Source organism: Ursus arctos, unplaced genomic scaffold, assembly GCF_023065955.2.
Source record: "Ursus arctos isolate Adak ecotype North America unplaced genomic scaffold, UrsArc2.0 scaffold_10, whole genome shotgun sequence".
In the NCBI taxonomy this organism is placed as follows: domain Eukaryota; kingdom Metazoa; phylum Chordata; class Mammalia; order Carnivora; family Ursidae; genus Ursus; species Ursus arctos.
In genome coordinates this window covers 78458139-78477357 of record NW_026622764.1, presented here as the reverse complement: position 1 = coordinate 78477357, position 19219 = coordinate 78458139, and the positions used below count along the sequence as shown (strand labels likewise).

The 19219-nt window shown below is 49.3% G+C and overlaps 1 protein-coding gene across 2 annotated transcripts in view; it reads right to left on the bottom strand.

The window, feature by feature from the left end:
* The window catches only part of ARHGEF4 (Rho guanine nucleotide exchange factor 4), a 256867-nt gene extending 238482 nt beyond the window's left edge, over positions 1-18385 (bottom strand). For both annotated transcript variants that reach the window (XM_048215563.2, XM_057309915.1), the window contains exon 1: positions 18280-18385. In XM_048215563.2, the coding sequence (XP_048071520.1) occupies positions 18280-18318 (39 nt within the window). In that variant the 5' untranslated portion in view covers positions 18319-18385. The remainder of the gene's footprint in view (positions 1-18279) is intronic.
* Positions 18386-19219: the final 834 nt, after the last annotated feature.

Genomic DNA, 19219 nt, shown 5'->3' with positions numbered 1-19219 from the left:
CCAGAGTGGCTGTACCAACTTGCATTCCCACCAACAATGTAGGAGGGATCCCCTTTCTCTACATCCTCTCCAGCAATTGTTGTTTCTTGCCTTGTCAATTTTTGCCATTCTAACTGGTGTAAGGTGGTATCTCAAGGTGGTTTTGATTTGAATTTCCCTGATGGCTAATGATTTTGAACATTATTTCTGAGACTCAGCATAGTTGGTAAGACAGTATTATGAACAGGAGAAAGATTATATGTAATAGAAGGAATGACTTCCCAGCAATTAGAGCTGCCCAATAGCTTGTGGGTGGCGTTAGAAGGCACCTGAGAGGGTTGCACAGGGATGGAGCACTTGAAAACAATTCTCTAAATCCCCACCATCTATTCAAAGCCCACCTATCTGTAAAGGCCCAGCGCAAATGTTTCCTTCTTTTGAGATGTCTGTTATGATTATACTTACCCTCCCCAAATCCTTCAAATTGTGGTTGTAAATTTCCTAATCAAACCCTTGCTTAAATAACAAGCTCCTCCTGTGAGGACAAGGATCACAAGTCTGTATTTTACAGCATTGTAGAAGTTCTGCCTGTGACAGAGATATTCGAGAAATGCTGGCCAGTTGATGGGTTCCACTCCCAGAACACAAAGCCATTTCATGTCTCTGCCATCAAAGGGAAGGTGTTAAATCCAGATGCTGTCACTTATATCTCCTTACCTTTTTAAAGATTTATTGAGGTATAATTTACATACCATACAAATTACCCATTTAAAGTAGACAATTGGGTTTTTTAAAAAATAAACTCATAGAGTTGTACAACCGTCACCACAATCTACTTTGAAAATGTTTCCCCTCCCCGCAAAGGAAATCCTATTAGCATTCCCTCCCTATTACACATCCCAACACACACATCTCAACCCTGCCCTACTTTCTGTCTCTATAGACTTGCCTATTCTGGGTATCCCCTAAGGTGGGATTGTACGTTCTGTCATCTTTGTGACTGGCTCCTGTCAGTAGCCATAAGGATCTTGAGACTCATCTATGTTGTATGTGTCAATAACTCACTCCTTTGTTGCTGAGCAGTATTCCATTGTACGGATATGCCACAATTCGTTTTTCCTCTCAACTGCTGATGCACATTTGAGTTATTCATAGTTTGGGAGTATTATAAATGAAGTTGCTTGGAGTATTCGTGTACAAATCTTTGTGTGGATGTGTGCTTTCATTTCTCTTGGATAAATGCATAGAATGGAATTGCTGGGTCATATGGTAACTCTGTGTTTGACATTTTGAAAAACTGCCAAACTGTTTTCCAAAGTGGCTGCACCATTTTACAGTCTAACCAGGAAGGTATGAGGGTTCCAACTTCTCCAGATCCTCACCAACACTTCTGTATTTTTTATTACAGCCATGCTAGTGGGTGTGAAATGCTATCTCTGTGATTTTGATCTGCATTTTCCAAATGACTAGTGGCACTGAGCAAACTTGGATGTGTTTATTGGCCACTTGCACAGCCTCTCTGGAGAAATACGTATTCAAAATCCTTTGCTTACTTTTACATTTGTGTTGTGTTCTTATTATTGAGTTGTAAGGCTTGTTTATGTAAATCCTGGATATAAATGTCTTGTCAGATATATGATTAACAAATATTTTCTCCCATTCTGTGTACTTTTAACTTTCTTGATGGTATTTTTTTTGTTTGCAGCATAAAAGTTTTTCACTGAAGTAAGACCAATTTTTTATGTTTCTTTGTCATTTCTCAAATGTCTTTCAGTCATTGATTTCCAACTTAATTCCATTTTAGTTGAAGAAAATACTTTGTATGATTTCAATCCTTTTACATTTCTGATGCTTGTTTTATGGTTTAACATATGGTCTGTTTGGAGGATATTCCATATGCCTTGAGAAGAATATGTATTCTACTTTTGTTTGGGATAATGATGGTCTATAGATGTCTATTAGTTCTAAATAGTTCACAGTGTTGTTCAAGTCCTCTGTATCCTTGTTGGTCTTTTGCTTAGTTGTTTTATCAATTAATTCAAGTCTGATACTGACGTTTCCAACTATTATTATTAAATTGTTTATTGCTCCCTTCAATTCTGCCTATTTCTGCTTCCTATACCTTGGGACTCTGTTAGTAACTATACATGTATTTAAGATTATTATATCATCTGGCTGGATCAACCTTTTTATCATTATAAAATGTCCGTCTTTATCTGTAGTAAAATTTTTTGTTTTATTTAAAGCCTATTTGGGCTGATACTGGTATAGTCACTCCTGTTCATGTTGTTCTCACAGTATATTTTTCCATTCTGACTTTCAACATATTTGTGTATTTGAATCTAAATTGTCTCCTATAAACAGCATATACAGATTGTCCCTGACTTACAGTGGGCTTACATCCCAATAAACCCATCGTAAGTTGAAAATACCATAAGTCAAAATGCATTTAATATGCCTAAACTACCAAACATCGTAGCCTCGCCCACCTTACACATGCTCAGACACTTAGATTAATGTATGGTTGGGCAAAATCATCTAACAAAAAGCCTATTTTATCATCAAGTGTCGACTATCTTATGTAATTTATTGAATGCTCTACTGATAGTGAAAAACAGAATGGTTGTAAGTGTACCAGGTGCTTGCCCTCATGGCCTCCCAGCTGACTAGGAGCTGGGCTCACTGCTCCTGCCCAGCATCAGGAGACAGGAACTTAACACATATCACTTGCCTGGGAAAAGATTAAAATTCAAAATTAAAAGTACAGTTTCTACTGCATGTGTATTTCTTTTTCACCATCATAAAGTGAAAAATTAGTGGGGACATCACAAGTCAGGAACCACCTCCAGTTGGATGTAGTTTTTTTGATTTGGGTTTTTTTTTTTAAATCATTCTGACAATCTTTGCTTTAGATGAGATCTGCCTCTTTCCCTCTTGTTTTCTTTATGTGTCATGTCTTTTTTGTTCCTCCTTCACTGCCATCTTTGCCTTTAGAATATCTTCTAGCATGACATTTCAATTCCCTTAATGTCCTTTTTTTTAACCACACTTTTTTAGTTTTTTAGTTGTTGTCTTGGTGCTTACAATATTCATCTTATCTTACCACGATTTGCTTCAGATTTATATGAACTTAATTCCAATGAGATATAAAAACTTTACTTCTATATAGCTCTGCTTTCTTCTCCTTTTTTGGTGCTATTAATTTTGTACACACTGTGTCTATAGATGTTACAAACCCATCAACATGTTGCTATACTACTCTATACAATTATATATATATATATAATATATATATTATTATTACTCTATACAATTATATACTCTATACAGTATATATGAATATATATAATTATTACTCTATACAATTATATATATATACATATATATATATAAAATTTTTTAAAGATTTTATTTACTTATTTTAGAGAGAGAGCAAGTGTGAGCCGGGAGGGGCAGAGGGGGAGGGAGAAAGAATCTGAAACAGGTTCCACACTTGGAGTCTGATGTGGGGCTCTATCCCACAACACAAGATCGTGACCTGAGCCAAAACCAAGAGTCGGACGCTCCACTGACTGAGCCATCCAGGCGCCTCCAATTTTATATCTTTTTAAAAAGCTGAGAGAAGTATCTATTTACAGTTTGTTATATTAACCTTCTTATTTACCATTTTTGATTCTCTTCATTTCCGTCTATGGATTTGAGTTATCATCTGGTAAGGTCCAATACAGCTTCATTCTCAATTAATCATCACTTGTGCAGGACACAACCCATATCTGATGTCACCACTCCAGCTCTCGACCACCCTCGGGAAATGTCTGGGCCCTACTCGGCTTCCAGAACGCTCGTCCATGGCCCTGCACATACCCTGTGCTTCTCCTGAGATTCCCGTGCTCGCAACATACACCCTCACTGATTCTTTGCCTTTTTGCATGTTGCCCTTTCCTGCTTCACCAGGCTCCCCCCAACTCACTCTTCAGAGTCTCTCTCAAGTCCCACCTTAGCCGTGCAGCCTTCTTTGAGGTTCTGTAGGCAGCAGGCACCCCTGACACCAGTGCTTCCCACAGTTGTGCATAATGGCCTATTCAGCTCTCAGTCTCCCTGGTTCCCCAGGAGTCTCCCCTTCCTCCCCAGGCAGGGTTGAGGGCTGCCGCTCCTGGGCGCCTTAACTCTGACCGCTTTTTCATTCACTCCCCGGCTGCACAGGCATTGCTGTTATTCTTGCCATTGCTGCTGCTGCTGCTGCTGCTGCTGCTGCTGCTGCTATCGGCCGATCTGTCTCCCCACCAGACTTACAGGCTCTGCTGAGGGCACGGCATGGCTCGGAACCCCCACTCCCAGCACAGGGCCAGCACAGGGCAGCTGTTCAGCAACACTTTTGAGTGTGAAGTTAGAGGAATTTGTCTCTCCTATTATAAAAATAACATCTATAATAACAAAATAGCTAACTATGAAAGACTCACCACATGTCTTGTACCTTTTTATACATTATTTAATCCTAAAATGATGCAGGTGGTATTGTCTTTATTCTACAGACATCTTTATGAAGCTGAGAACAACAATCTGCCCCAGCTACTTGCACAAGTTACTATCTGGTGGCATTTAATTCTGAATGAGGTCTTTCTGACTCCCAATCTCTGAGTGTACAAACATTAACTCATGATGTCACATGAATTTTACAGAATCCCCAGGACACTGGCACGGTGAGTCTTCACATCCTCACATCTCCTGCTGGCTATGTCCACAGAGGCCCTTGAGGGTCAGTGACTTGCTCTAAACCACAGATGAGCTGATGACGGCAGCAGTCAGGAGGATTACAGTAGCCATGTGTCCATGTTGCTGATGTCGCTCTGCTTCTTCTTGTGACCCACAAAATGCTGGACTCTGACCTTCGCAGGTACATTGGAGGCCCACAGCCTCCTCCACTCCAACCTCTTGGAGCAGAGACAGCATGCAGCTGCCGATTCAAACCCTGGTAGCAGCTCCTGCATCTCCTTAAACCTAGCAAAAGAGGTTTGCCCAAGCTGAAGGAACTGCTCCCAGGCACTGACTGGGGCACGTTCTTGCCCACATATCCTAACTGTCTATCTCACGTGGAAGAGTGTGGCCTGCCTTGTTCCGAAAAGACATAGCTGCCCAAGAAACAACACTGCACAGTCTACTAATGCAAACCAGAGCTGGGTGCGGAGCCTGCACAGGCTCTTCTCCCACCAAATGAAATAACCAGCCACATAATAGGTGGGCCTCACCCACTTGTGGCCAGCAGACAATGTCTGTCACCATCTATGGGCACGTCCTGATTTGCGTCCTCTCTGTCCTGTCTTTCCCATACCATGCCTCTCTCTTCACCCCACTGCAGGCAAGGGAAAGGCTGACCTTTGGTCATAGACAACCTGTCCCATCCCAGCTACAGTCAGCACTTGTCCTTCTCCAAATGCAAACACGTCTGCACTTCAATAGCAGTCAGGACTCCTGACTTTTGATTAGTGCCCTACACAGTGCACAAACCTAGAGAACCTCACATCCCATCTGACCGTGCCCCAGCCCTGAGGTGACTCAGCAAGACAGTTACTCTAGTTTTGCACCAGAACAGACCTACTCAGAGGAACTGAGTGAACTGCTTATAGTGGGTCTGCAGGCATGACGGTCCCAGGTCCCAGCCCAGGCCATTCTGCAGGCTGAACGGTGGGGCCTGGAGTACATCACGCCCTGCACAGCAATAGTCTTCTTCCTCTGACACAGAAGCACATGCACGACAGAGGCCCTGGATGGCCTCAGAATATCATCAGAAAGGGTCTCGCTGGAAAGCCTAAACTGCTAGGGCTGCCATATGCAGAAATGTGGGGGTTTTGAAGTTGGATCTTGTTCCACTACTTCCTTGTTCCCCCACCTCTGCTGTGCTCGCCACCTGGAAGAGTTTTAATTCTTTCCTATACAAAATGAGGCCTCTGTTAGGAGGTACACCTACCTGTCTGCTGCTGCATCACCCCGGCTGGAGGCTCTCCCATTTCCACAGTCTGTCTCCACTACCCGCTGGTGGTGTGTTTTATTTATTGTGTGGCCCGTTGTGTTAGGACACATGCAGCTGGACCAGAGGGGAGCCTGTGTGCCCTGAGAGAGGCACTGGGCCAACTTGGGGGGATTTGGAATTGGGAGTTGTGGGTGATAGACAAGTTGGAGGGGGTCCCAGGACCTGGCTCACTGGAAAAACCTAGAGCCAGATGCCAGAGAAAAGCACTCTTTGAATGTGGTGGCCCAGCCACTGTCCATGTCAATAACTCTCTGGGCAGACTCCAGACCACAAGGGTCACCAGAAGCGCCCTGAGAGGTGACTCCACCTACATGAAGAAGGATACAGCACACAGCCAACATGGCTCTTATTCTGTCCATCGGACACAAATCATGCTGATCACATGCACTTCTAGTAATATGTGATATAGGTGGTTTTGGGGACTGGGGCTGGATCCTCTGTGGAAATTTCGGGGAATCTGTTCCTTCCTCCTGGGGAGGCTTATCCAGCTATCTCTGTGTGTCACTTTGAGGATACTCCGGAAGTGTGCATTCCAGGCTCCTCCAGAACCCTCAATGAGCCAGACTGGCCTGACCCAGCAGTTACAAGCCCCCTGGGTGGTGGTGGGGGGACTAGAATTGGGGTCTCCTGGGGATGTCACACACTATGTTCCCTGATCATATACGAGGTTTATAACTATTCTATTTCCTCAATGCAAAGAAGTCACTAAGTTAATGATAGATTTTAAAAGGGAAGAATGAATCACTTTTAAGTGTATACGTCAATTCTAAGTGCATCTTGATTTCAAAAGTATTAAGCTGTTTTTAAAAAAGTTGATCTTACACTCAAGGAAAGGTGGGGAGTTACAGTGCCTCTCCTGAATAATCTGAAGTGAGTCCTCTTCAGTTTCCATGGAGAAAGGTGACCTGGACCAGGCCTCTGGGGCGTTCCCCAGGAGTAGGTGGCCGCTGTGTCCGTACCTGGCAGCTAGGGCCACTGGGGCCCCAGTCAGGGCTGCCTCTGTGGACAGCAAAGGGAGTGACCCTTATATAGGGTACAGAAAATTTCCCTGCATCCCGAATTCTCTCTGCCCTGCCTGTCTCTGTGCCTCTGGGACATGACACTGAATACTCACCACAGTGTCCTCTCTATAAACCCCCGTGAGGAGCCAAAGCTTCCTGAAATCCCTAGCGCTCTCCTATCACTCTTTGGGGGGTTGCATCGGGTAAAATATGCCCATTTTATAGAAGAACAAACGTGCTCCAAGGTTCCACTCTACTAAAGGCCATACCGACTGGGGCCATAAAAGCCAGAATCCAGGCCACTGGACTTGGAGAGAGGAGCTTCTGGACTGGGGCTGCAGACACAGAGTGATAGCAGGGAGCAGCACCCCACATGTTGTCTTCTCCAGTTCTGCCATGAGGGCGGGAGGCACCCTTTGGCTTGGGGTGCACACAGGCAGGCAATACTTCATCTGTTGGGCCTGTCTCTCCCTTCTTACATTGTGCCTTGGCACTGGCTCTCCCCCAATGACTTTGGCTGGTAGAGGATCAGAGGTGTCCAGAGCCCACTCAGCTTCTCCGAGGCATGGCCCTCTGGCCTCCCGGCACTGTCCCTGGCCAGGTCTGGCAGCCTGTGCATGGCCACCTCCCCTCCAGGCTCACTGACTTCCCCGTGTTTGATCCCTGGGGAAACCCAACCTCTCCAAGCTCCCCCCTCACTGTGGCCCCATTGCAGCTCATCCCCCATGGGTAGTGTCTGACTCCTTGTCCCACTGACATGGACAACCCACCCCTCCCCTAGGACCCAGGTCTCAGTGACTTGGAATAAAGGGCCATGTTACTAGTCACCTCACTGAAACATGTACAAAGCCTCCACTTCATTCAAAGCTCGAAGCTGGGCACTCGAGGGTGGGAAAGAGAAACAGTGGCCCTGGTCCTTAGGAGCTCACCATCCAGAGCAGGGGTCTTAACTTGCCATCCACAAGCTTTGTGGGCCTCTGAAATTGGAAGCAGAAGGTACATGCACACAAAAGCAGGGAGGGTTTTCAGCATGAGAGTTCACATCCTCTATTGAATACTCAAAAGGTTGCTGGCCTTATAACTCAGGAGTGCTCAGAATCACTTATCAGGGGCTTGTGCTGGACAGGCTGTGTCTTGCTCATGGCTTAGTCTCCTTAGCACAGGGCCTGGGGTCAAATAGGGCTTGGCAAATTCTTTGTGCTAGAATGAATGAAGTGAATTTGGGGGTTCGAATCAGTGTAATGGGCCAGAGCGTAGGATACTTTAGATTAGATCCTGGCCCGAGGGAACCACTACGCTCCCAGCGGCAGCTACAGAGGGCAGCCCTGAGAGACAGCAGTGGTCAGAGGAGCACATCTGCCCCAGAGAACACGGTCTCACACAAATGCTACCAACACTGCAAATACAACCCCACCCCTACCTTGGAGACTGGGGCCTTCAGTGCCCCCTCCCCACCTGTTCCCAATGTCCCGGCATCCAGGTCTCCTTCCCCTTTGTGTTGAGGAATTCCTGCTCCCCATGGGGCCTCTCCCATATCTGTGGTCTGCAGGAGGCCAGTCAGCTTCACCCAGAGGTGACCTGCCACATATGTCTGCCCATAGAACTCCCTGCCAGAAGTCAGCTCTTGCCCTGTTCCTGAGACAGGGCTGGGGGAGGACGTCTGGGGAGGGTAAAAGGCTGGCCTGTGTAGGTGGAGCGGGGGAAGAGGCACCAGGCTGCACAAAGGGGTGGGGCAGAGTGACCGCCTTCTCCATGTCTTACTCACTGCCCTCCCAGTGACCGCCTTCTCCATGTCTTACTCACTGCCCTCCCAGTGACCGCCTTCTCCATGTCTTACTCACTGCCCTCCCAGTGACCGCCTTCTCCATGTCTTACTCACTGCCCTCCAGCTGGAGGCCAAACCTTCTCTAAACCAGTGTTTTTTTCTCCAATGAACACTTACCTGATGTTTTATAAACTCCAGAACTCACAGACAAGGGACTGGGGTAGACCCAGGAGGGGACACAATATCACACACAATATCAATGTGCCTTGGAGTCTAGTCCTCAGGAACACTCAAGGTCTCCAGGCCAGGTCTTTTACAAATATGAGCATTTTGACTTTCACAACCGTCTTACAGAGACATCATTAGCCCATTTTACAGATACGAAGACTGAGGATTTAGATAACTACGTTATACCAAATATGCAATTAGGATTTTACGTGCCCCTAAGTCCACTATGGTGACTGAGACCTCCTCTGTCTGTCTTACAGCTTCTGCCCAGTAAGTTGTGAGGACTCACACTCTCCTTCTCGCTTCTTGAGGTTGAGGCATTCATCTCCAGGTAAGAAGCAGATATTAAGGGACAGAGACAGGGTGCATAGCTGCCCCCCAGTGAGATTCGGCTCATGCACTGAGCAGCATGTGGACAGCCTGCAGTGCTGGGAAAGGTCGGATTCTTGAGTGAGGAGGAGAGAACCTGAGGAAGAGTGGAGCTGGCTTGGTTAGGGGAGTGGGTGAGGGAGGGGCACAGAGCACCAACTCAGCTGGACTCAGCAAGGCAGAAGTATATGTAGGCTCTTAGTCAAGGCACACAGCACAATCACCCCAGGGCTTTTCCAGAAATATCTGTTTGGGCCCCCTCTGTAGTAACCAGGGCTGGGAGTGTCTTGCCATGTATTTGTGGATAAAGTTCTATGATCCAGCAATTGCACTATTGGGTCTTTACCCCAAAGATACAGACGTAGTGAAGAGAAGGGCCATATGTACCCCAGTGTTCATAGCAGCATTGTCCACAATAGCTAAATCGTGGAAGGAGCCGAGATGCCCTTCAACAGATGACTGGATTAAGAAGATGTGGTCCATATATATTACTCACCCATCAAAAAGAGTGATTTTACATTTGCAGCAACATGGATGGCACTGGAGGAGATAATGCTAAGCGAAATAAGTCAAGCAGAGAAAGACAATTATCATATGGTTTCACTCATTTGTGGAACATAAGGAATAGCAGGAAGATCGGCAGGAGAAGGAAGGGAATAAAAACGGGGGGTAAACAGAAGGGGGAATGAAGCATGAGAGACTATGGACTCTGGGAAACAAACTGAGGGCTTCAGAGGGGAGGGGATGGGGGATTGGGATAGGCTGGTGATGGGTAGTAAGAAGGGCACATATTGCATGGTGCACTGGGTGTTATACGCAACTAATGAATCATGGAACTTTACATCAGAAACCAGGATGTACTGTATGGTGACTAACATAATATAATAAAAAATATTATTAAAAAAAATAAAGTTCTTGGGGGTTAGGTATGTACCCTACTCATTTCCAAATGAGCCAGACAGAACGTGCAGGAGCTGGTCTGGTGTCACAGCTGGGCCCTGGTATCATCTTGTGGAACATGAACAATGTCACAGAACATCACCTTTAGGCAGGGCCGCTCTGGGACCACGATGGAGAAACAAGCACCTGTCCTATTCACATCTGGGCACAGACGGAACATGCACATTCTCCAGCCCACAAAGACCCAACAGCCCCGCGCTGGCTACTCTGAGCAATGGCTGCCACTTTACCAGTCCCAGATTTAGCCTCAGAGTTGTCCCTTGTGCTGGGAAAGATTCCTTAAGTTGTACAGTCACAGAATTGCCCCTGCTTCCTTCCCACACCCAAACGGAAAGCAAAGCCCTGCTTCTACAATTCTCCCCAAACCCACCTCACCAGACCCAACTGCCATAGTCAGTCCTCCTAAAACCACCACACTGACATGCAAGGAGGCATCTGCATACTCACAGGAGTGAGATCTCAGATGACCAAGCACCCCAGGTGGGCAGTGCCCAGGCCTTACACCTATTATAGAACCAGCCAGAAATGACACATCATTGATGACGCACAGACATGCCTGTCCTAAGGATGTGTCCTGCGGAGCACTACACCAGGGAGTCAGAATCACCTTTCTCTATTTTAGACGGGGCCTCCACCTTGCTCTCACTAACCATCACCATCTCTGTGCCAGTGGCACCCAGGAAGGGACTTGTTTTCAGAGAAGGAAGGGTGCTTTGAGAGGCTTTGGCCAGGAGACCTCAGGCTGGCTCGACAAGGAGACAGCGTGGCTCGACAGAGGTGTGACTGACAGGAGGTAGCTGACAGGTACACCTGTGCTCACTGGAAGTATGACTGGATGGTTTCTGACATGTGTAAACAGCGTGAAGCTATCAGCACGTTCAGAACAATGCACACTTCCAACACCTCCTGTCCCTATGTCATCCCACTCTCCTGCCCCCACCTGCCCTACGCCCTGCCCCAGGCACTACTGTTGAGCTTGTTGTCACTAGAGATTCATTAGTGCCGTCTGGAATTTTAGATAAATGCAAGCATTCAGCATTGTGGCTTCTCTCACTCGACCTGACTCTCTGGAGACTGACCCAGGCTGGCATAGGCACCAGCAGCTCACCCTCTCGGCTGCTGCGTGGTAGTCTATGGTGTGGACAGACCAGCATTTAGCTGCTTCCCATTTTCTCAAAAGCCTCAGTGTCCACACAGAGGAAACCGCTCCCAGGACCCTGGCTTCTCCTATCGGCTGTGTGAACCACTCTGAGGCGAGTTGCTAAGAACCAGTGATCTCCTGTTGAACAGGGACTTTGTCCCTACATCAGGACCTGTAGCCAACAGCATCAGCAAAAGCAGCACCCTCACAGCCCAGTATCAGGACATGGGTTCCCATTCAGCCCCACTGGTTATAAGAAAAAATACATTTGTTGAGGGAAGAAGTGCACAAGGAGAAAACTAACAGATGTTGAGTGCTCACTTTGTGCTGGGGGAATCCCACGCTTTTAGTATCAAGCTAGCTTCCACAATACCCCTGAGATGGACACTTTGCATGAAGGAACACTGAGCAATGTGGGAGAGCTGGTTCACGCTGGGGCCCCGTGAGCCCATCGCCAACACAAAGGGACCCAGGAGGAGGGGCAGGTGCCATAGCAGGTGGCTTCTAGATTCAGACTTTGCTCCAAGAAGATCCCTTCTCAAGCTCATAGGCAAAAGTTGTCAAAGAGAGACCAATCAGCCTACTTGGTACAAATAATGGATGATGCTCAAGGCTTATCAAGCCAGCCTGGGTGGGATGGGTCTACAGTGGTATGCTGATGGGGTTTATCCACACACTACAGCCAACGGGGTGGTGTTGATTGGGCAGGAAGGCACATGCTCCCCACCTCAGTTATCACAGGCTGCTGGGGGGTTGGAGGGCTTCATCCCACTCTCTGACTTCAGCTTCTCTTTAGTCAAGAGAAGCCCCAAGAACAGCCCTGCTCTGATGGACGGTGCAGGCAGTTCAGCATACAGGAATGCTCAGCTAGGCTGTACACTGAAGTCACCCCAGAGCCTAGAAGCCAGTGCTTAGGCCCCTGCCCTGAATTCTGACCCACCTGGTCTGGGTGTAGCCAGTGGCTCTGACATGTAATTGTGGCTCAGGAGGGCTACAGCCTCAGGTAACCAGGCTTGCTTTTGTGTTAACGTGTATGGCATATCATACAGAGTAAGATGAAAAAGCTGGGAACATGAGGGAAGAGGAAATTATACTGTGTGGTCATAGGGTCTCCTAAGAACAGTAAGAAACAGAAATAGCAATAAGGAGACCCTTAATAAAGGTACATCTAAATGAACGAGTGAGAGGAGCACCTGGGTGGTTCAGTCGGTTAAATGTCCGACTCTTGAACACAGCTCGGGTTTTGATCTTGGGTTTGTGAGTTGAAGCCCTGTGTTGGGCTCTGCACTGGGCATGGAGTCCACCTAAAATAAATAAATAAATAAGTGTGTGTGTGTGTGTGTGTCTGTGTCTGTGTCTGTGTGTCTGTATGTCTGTGTGTAGGGGTAAAAAATAATTATAAGCCAGTATGCTCCTATGACTGAAGGAAGCCGAGCTGCAGCACAGAGAAGGGCCTGAAGGGGGTGGGGAGGCATCAAGGAAGGCTTCCTGGAGGTAACACTGCGTCCTGAAAGAGAAATGGGGCAGGGAATTTCCAAGAGGCTGATGCAGTGAATGTACCCTGGGGCAGGGCACCTTGTGAGCATGGGGGAGCCCCCAACCTGATGACCCGTGATATATGGGTCATAGGGGCTGCAGGGCCTCATAGACAGCACCACCCACATCCCCACAAGGTTCAGACTGGGTACCTCAGGAGGGTTCAGAAGCCAGGCATGGGGCCAGAACAGGCAATATCACTTAAACTCACAGCCTTTCAACTGGCAAGGGGGAGACTGCCCATTGCAGAGATGAGGAAACCATGAGAGGGCTCCCTAAAGACAGAGCACCCCTCACGAGCCAGGCAGCCCGAGCGCAGGCATGCTGCCCAGTTCTACTAGGCAGGAGAAGGAAACAAAACATCCAGGGTCAGGTACACGAGACCAAGAGCAAATTCTAACCCAGCACCTCCCTGAGGTTATAGACAGTGGCTGGACCTTCAGAAGGCACATTAAGGGCTGAGTCCGTAGCAGGTAGTATAGTATTGTCACAGTCCCCAGCTAAGCAGAGGCCAGACACCCAGAGCAGGGGAGGCTGGGCCACCCCAAGTCTGGAGAGCAGGGCTGGGCTTGCTTGAGTTTGGAGAGAAGGTTGTAGGAGTCTCCAGAACCATCCACCCTGGGCCTGCCTGCTCAGGCCCTCTGGATTAAGGGGCCCGCGTTGGGCTCTGACTTGGGTGAGGTCTTCTGCAGCCAATTCATTCATGGGCTCCGCTTGTGCTTCCCAGGACACACTATGCTCCAAGCCCCAGCCCTGCCCTCTCAGGGTCTACAGTGTAGCAGGAGAAAAGAGGACCCAGAATATGAAAGTACTCAAGGAATATGTTGAACGGCTGGGTGGAGGCAATCTTGTCATGGTTGCCTCCCAAGTTGGTAGAAGGAGTAGAGTGAGGGGCTAGAACAACAGGTGGGGACCATGCCCAGGGACCTCTGGCTTGTGGCCACAGCTAAGGTTTATGAAGGGCAGTGTGGGACAGCAGGCCCCAGGGTGGGAACTTCTGAGGAATGGCAGAAAGAAAGCAGTGCTGGGGAGGTATTGAGAGCCTCCTGGTAGACAGCTGGTCCCCATGCCCAGTCTGTCCTGCCCATCCACACTCTCCTCTTGCCATCCAGTGGGACCAGCTTCTTTAGGACTCAAAGGGACAGCCTCTCTATGACCTCTCATAAGACAGGGTCTCTGCAGCCTCAGGTACCTGCCATGGCCTTTACACAGAGGAGTTCAAACATGTAGGTGAACCCCTAGCAAATGTTCCAAGGGACCTGGGGCTCACACTTTCCCACTCCCAAAGTTGGGGGGTTCAGTGAGTCCTGGTGGGATTTTTCCTTAATTGCATACCATGAGGGGGTATTTGTTGCCTTCCTGCCCAGCATTTGAACAACAGTCCCGATCATGGGGGGGGGGTGGAGGGATCCCAGAGAATTGAGAAACTGGGGCCCACCCATCTCAGAAATAAAAAAGGGACAGATACTCTCTTCCCACCTTCTAAAGGCAGCTCAGCTGAGTTCCAGCCAGGACCCTAGATTTTGAGGACACACCTACATGTCTATGAGGGAGCCAGAAAGTGTTCTCAGTGAGGAGCACTAGAGCTGAGTGTCCCCAGGGGCATCCTAAGCAGCTGGCCCACCTGAAGGACTTACTGTGCTTTGCCTCTCTAGATCCCTGCCCAAGCTGGGTCCTATGAGCTACCCTGCAACTTGCCAAGATAGTTACTTTTTCACTTGACTGGAGTCTATTTCTGTCTTTTGCAACTGAGAGGCTTCACTAGTAAAGAAATTCTACCAGGATGATTTCAGGTGACAGACCCATCAGGAAAGGTGAAGGAAGTGTCTTGGATTGGTTATTCCACCTGATTAAGGACAATGGCAGTGAAAATACGTCGGGAATTAAGTTATGGAACTCTGGCATCCCACTGCATGCATGGCAAACCCCTACTCAAATCAGCTGTGGTCAAATGTCCACTAGGGGCTTTTAGGGGAAAAGTGACTCTTAACAAAAAACCTGAGAAAAAGGAATGAAGAATTCAAGTACTATGGGGTGGGCTTATTTCTTCTAATTGCTCTGGTCAGCTTAAACAGCGAGTAAAAAAGTCAAATCCCTGAGCTCCCAGGGACTCACTATGACCATACATGCGGTGTCAAGACATCCCTAAACCAAAATCTGATTCCATCCATCTGTGGACTGATGAATTATAAAGGCCGCTGAATGGATTGTTTCCCTGCTCCTGAGCGAAAGTTAGAGCACCATTTAGGTAAGGGTTGGACCCCTGGTCCTAGGAACGAGGCTCTGTTACCCCTAATGGAGGAGGATTCACAAACCTACTGAGTCCTTGCTCCTCTCTCTGGCTGCTTCAAGAGCCTGTTTGCACCTGTTCTGTAAAGTAAGACCAGCTCTCCTCATGGCCACCCCTGCCCAAGGATCAAAGTAGAGTCAGATCTCGGCATGACCGTGGGAACCAATTATAAAATCAAACTATTGAGGAAAAGGCTCATGTTTCAGAAAATTATGACTTTGCTAATATGTACTGTCAAGAAGCTGAGGAGATTGGTGGAAATGGATTCTGAGAGTATTTGTCCAAGGAGGGAAGAGTCCCATTCTGGGTTAGGATGAATGTATCGACGTGGGTGTATTTATCCATTCTAGAGTCGGTGTACTACCTCCGAGAGGCAGGTGGTATTCCAGCATGTGATGTGTTGGTTGACTAAAACCTCAGCTTGATATTGCCCCACCCCCATGAAATGAAACAGGAAAGTCAGAAATTCCTTGAAGGAATCCAAATATCTAAAGGAATAGAGTGTTGGAATGCATTCATCAAGAGCAACCTGCTCACCAGTCCCTAACTATGTCCCCTGGAGGACCAAAAAAACACACCCTACCCCCAAAGCAATCAACAAATACTTTAGCAAGGAGAGTGTCAACATCTTAGGAAACTGCCGTAACACCGTTCTCTACCAGCTGGCAATGCTGATGAGAGATGTGACCTTTGAAGTAACATGCTTCCTCCTTGGTGTGCCACTCCCACTCGTTTGCTAGGTGATCCCAAAGGCAGTGAGCTTCATGTGGGACCCGTGCAAGCAGAATGTCTCTGATCCACCTGTGCTGTGGGGGGCTCTGTCACACTCTGTGGACCCCACAGCATGAGAGTGCCCATGGCAGAGCTGGACACCATGTAAAAACTGCAGCAAGTCCCAACAGAAGTCTTACCCGGGACCTGGAGTTTGAGGGGCTGCTCTTGGCCTGGGCTTTGGTGGAGACTGACTGTGTGTCTGCTACCAGAGTCTGTCTGTGGGATCCAAGGATCGGAGTTTCCTAGGACAAAGCAGTGTTCTTGATCAACCCACAACCAAGTCAGGTGCCCATCAAATGGTCAATACAGGCCCAGGCGGGATCAGGAAGTGATTTGAGCAGGTGGTTCCCTTCACCTCCCACACCTGTGGCCTTCTGGAGCATTCTTTATGACCAGTGTCTGAGGAAGAACATGTGTGAACTGTATTTATAGGTGGCTCTGCAAGATATACCTGCACAGCCAGAGTAGACTGTGATGGTATTAGGGCCCCTCCCAAGGGTGGCCCTGAAGGACAGCAGAAAGGGAGATCCTCTGAGAGGTATATCTGATCACCCCATATGTTCAGAGAGAGAGGTCTGAGGTACCTCAGGACCAGTACTGGGTTCTGGGCACAAGGAGAGGCAGAACATCCTCCTGGAACAGGTTGGGAATGTGAGATGGTGTGTCCCTTGAGAATACCTTCCCAAAGATTCCCCCTTCCAAGTCAGTAGGTAGGCAAGGCAGTTGCCCTGGGATAGCCAACGACCTCTTCCCCAGCTCCACCTGCTTGTTCCATGAGCTTCTGTGGCCAGCGGGGCGTCTCAGATTCTGCCTGGCCAACTTCCCTTTACCCAGGTGACCTGCTGCCGCTACTACCATGAGTGGGGAAGGAACAGGGTCCCAGACTCACCTCTTTATAAAAACACAACATTTTGTGAAAAGATCCTCTCATCCACATTTTTGAAATGGGAAAACAAAGACCAAAGCGGTTATGTCCCAAGATTGTATACCCTGTTAGTGACAGAATCAGAATTCAAAAGGGGGCACCCGTGTGTTCAGAGCCACAGCTCTGACATGGGTCAGGCTCCTCCTGTGTTCTCCAAAGGCATCTCCTGCACTCACTAGCATAAGTGAGTCCCCTGCAAGCCTGAAACACTCCGTCCCTCTCCTCTGCTGATGTTTGTAAACAAGTAATTATCCTGGAAGGTGTGAACATCCACACTGGCTGAGAAACAGGCTCAGGGCAGCTGGGCTCAGTCCCAGCTCTGGGTCATCTAGCTTCTTGCCACTTTCCCCAGAGCTCTCAGAGCCAGAGAGCTCAACCCCTCAACTCACCAGTGCAGTCTGCACCTCCAGGAGAAGGTGGCTTCCCAGCTACACAGAGCTGGACCTCCCACCACAGACTTCACCGCTGTCTGGCCCGGCCCACTCACAGCTGCCCTGGCAGGTATTCCTGGTTTCTTTCGCATGCAGCTGCTTTGGTGGTCAGAGCCATCCCCACCCTGCCTCCCTCCCACCCACCTCTCACTCTGCTCACCTATGGAGGTGGAGCTTGGCAACTGCAGATGACTGCCCCTCTGATAGTGCCCTGGAACTGACTGCTCACCTGGGGACCCCCGTTGGGGGCAGGGGAGGTAGAGGTACCCCAGATGTTTAACGGGTCCCCATGGCCACTTGTGAATAGTCAGAGACTTTGGATCTGGGGAGGGTATAACCTTGGGCCTAAGTCTAACACTCTCTCAGGTTCCTGTTCCCCTCCTCCTGCTTAGACATACTTTCGTCAAAATGGTGCCTCAACCTCTTTGGTTCCATCCCTTGTTACCCTTGGGTACCCTCAGCGGAGGTAGTATCAACCACTTTCTGAGCACCTACTGGGTCAGGCACAAGCCGTCCTTCCCAGAACTGGCGGTCCTGCAGGAGCCTAGGCTGCCGAGCGCCCGGCGTGCCTAGGGCCAGTAGGTGTCAGGGAGGCGGGGCACCGGACGGTCTGTTGCCCTGGCAGAGGCTGGCCCGCGGGAGCCTCCGACGCCGTACCTCTCCTTCCCTGAGGTTGGGGCGGCCACACTCTCGGTCTCCCGGTCGGCACGTCGGAAAGCTGGGGGTGGCAGGTGCCCCACCGACCCGGTGCCCAGCAGTTGGCCCAGGGCGCAGCGGAACACGCCGGCTCTCCCCACGCTCGGCCAGACGCTGCCTGGAGCCCACCGCGGGGCCGCGGACGCCTCCTCTTACCTTGAAGAAGCTCCGGAGGAAGTGCACGATGCTAAGCATGGTGGCCCTGGCGGAGCCGCGCCAAGGCCCGCAAAGCCGGGGCGCCGGAGCCAGCCGGCAGGACAGAGGGCCGAGCTGCCGAGCCGGCGCTCCCTGAACGCCAGCCAGCGCCCCGCCCCGGTTCCCGCCCCCCGACACGCCCCGCCTCCCCGCGCTGGGCCACTCCCGGCACGTGCGGGTCTCCCGGGACGCGCCTAGGCGCCCGCCCCGCCTGCTCCGGGTGTGGGTCACCCTCAGAGCTGGAGACGCGGGGCCATCCGCGGACGCGGCCCAGGGACCGCAGGGAACACCTCCCCACACCCCTTCCCCGCGAAGTTCCTGCTGGGACTGGGAGCGTGGGAGTGTTTCCTAAGAAAGAACAAGTGAACTTGCACCTTGCCTGTCGCGCGGGGTCCCTAGGCCTGTCCGCCAAACCCTCATCAGGCGACTTTGTCTCTGCGCCCACTCCGGGGAAGGGGCGGCCTCTCTTCCTGCCTGGGGCCTTTGCTTCCAATTTTTGAGAATTTACGGAACATTTGCCCAACGTTTTCATTTACCATGTGAGGACACTGAGTCCCAGAGAGGCTCAGTAACATGTCTGAGCTCACACGTCTGGTGGGAAGCAAGTTTTGGACCGGAATCCCTGGGACCTAATTCTTAGTCCAGAACTCTTCCTCCTCTCTCTAGGGTTCCAGATATGCTCCGTCAGGTAGAATGGAAGTGGAGAATCATTCCTCAAGCAGGGCAGAGCAGTTGTCTGCTAAGGGGCAAAGGGAAGTCCTGGCTGTTTTCCCTGGCGTTTAGCGACACGAGGCCTATCCAGGAGACATACTCCTACTGGCCACTACGACCACAATATTTTTATGAACCAACTAAAATGTTTTAATTTTAATTGTTTTTAAAAACAAAAGAAAGAACCCGA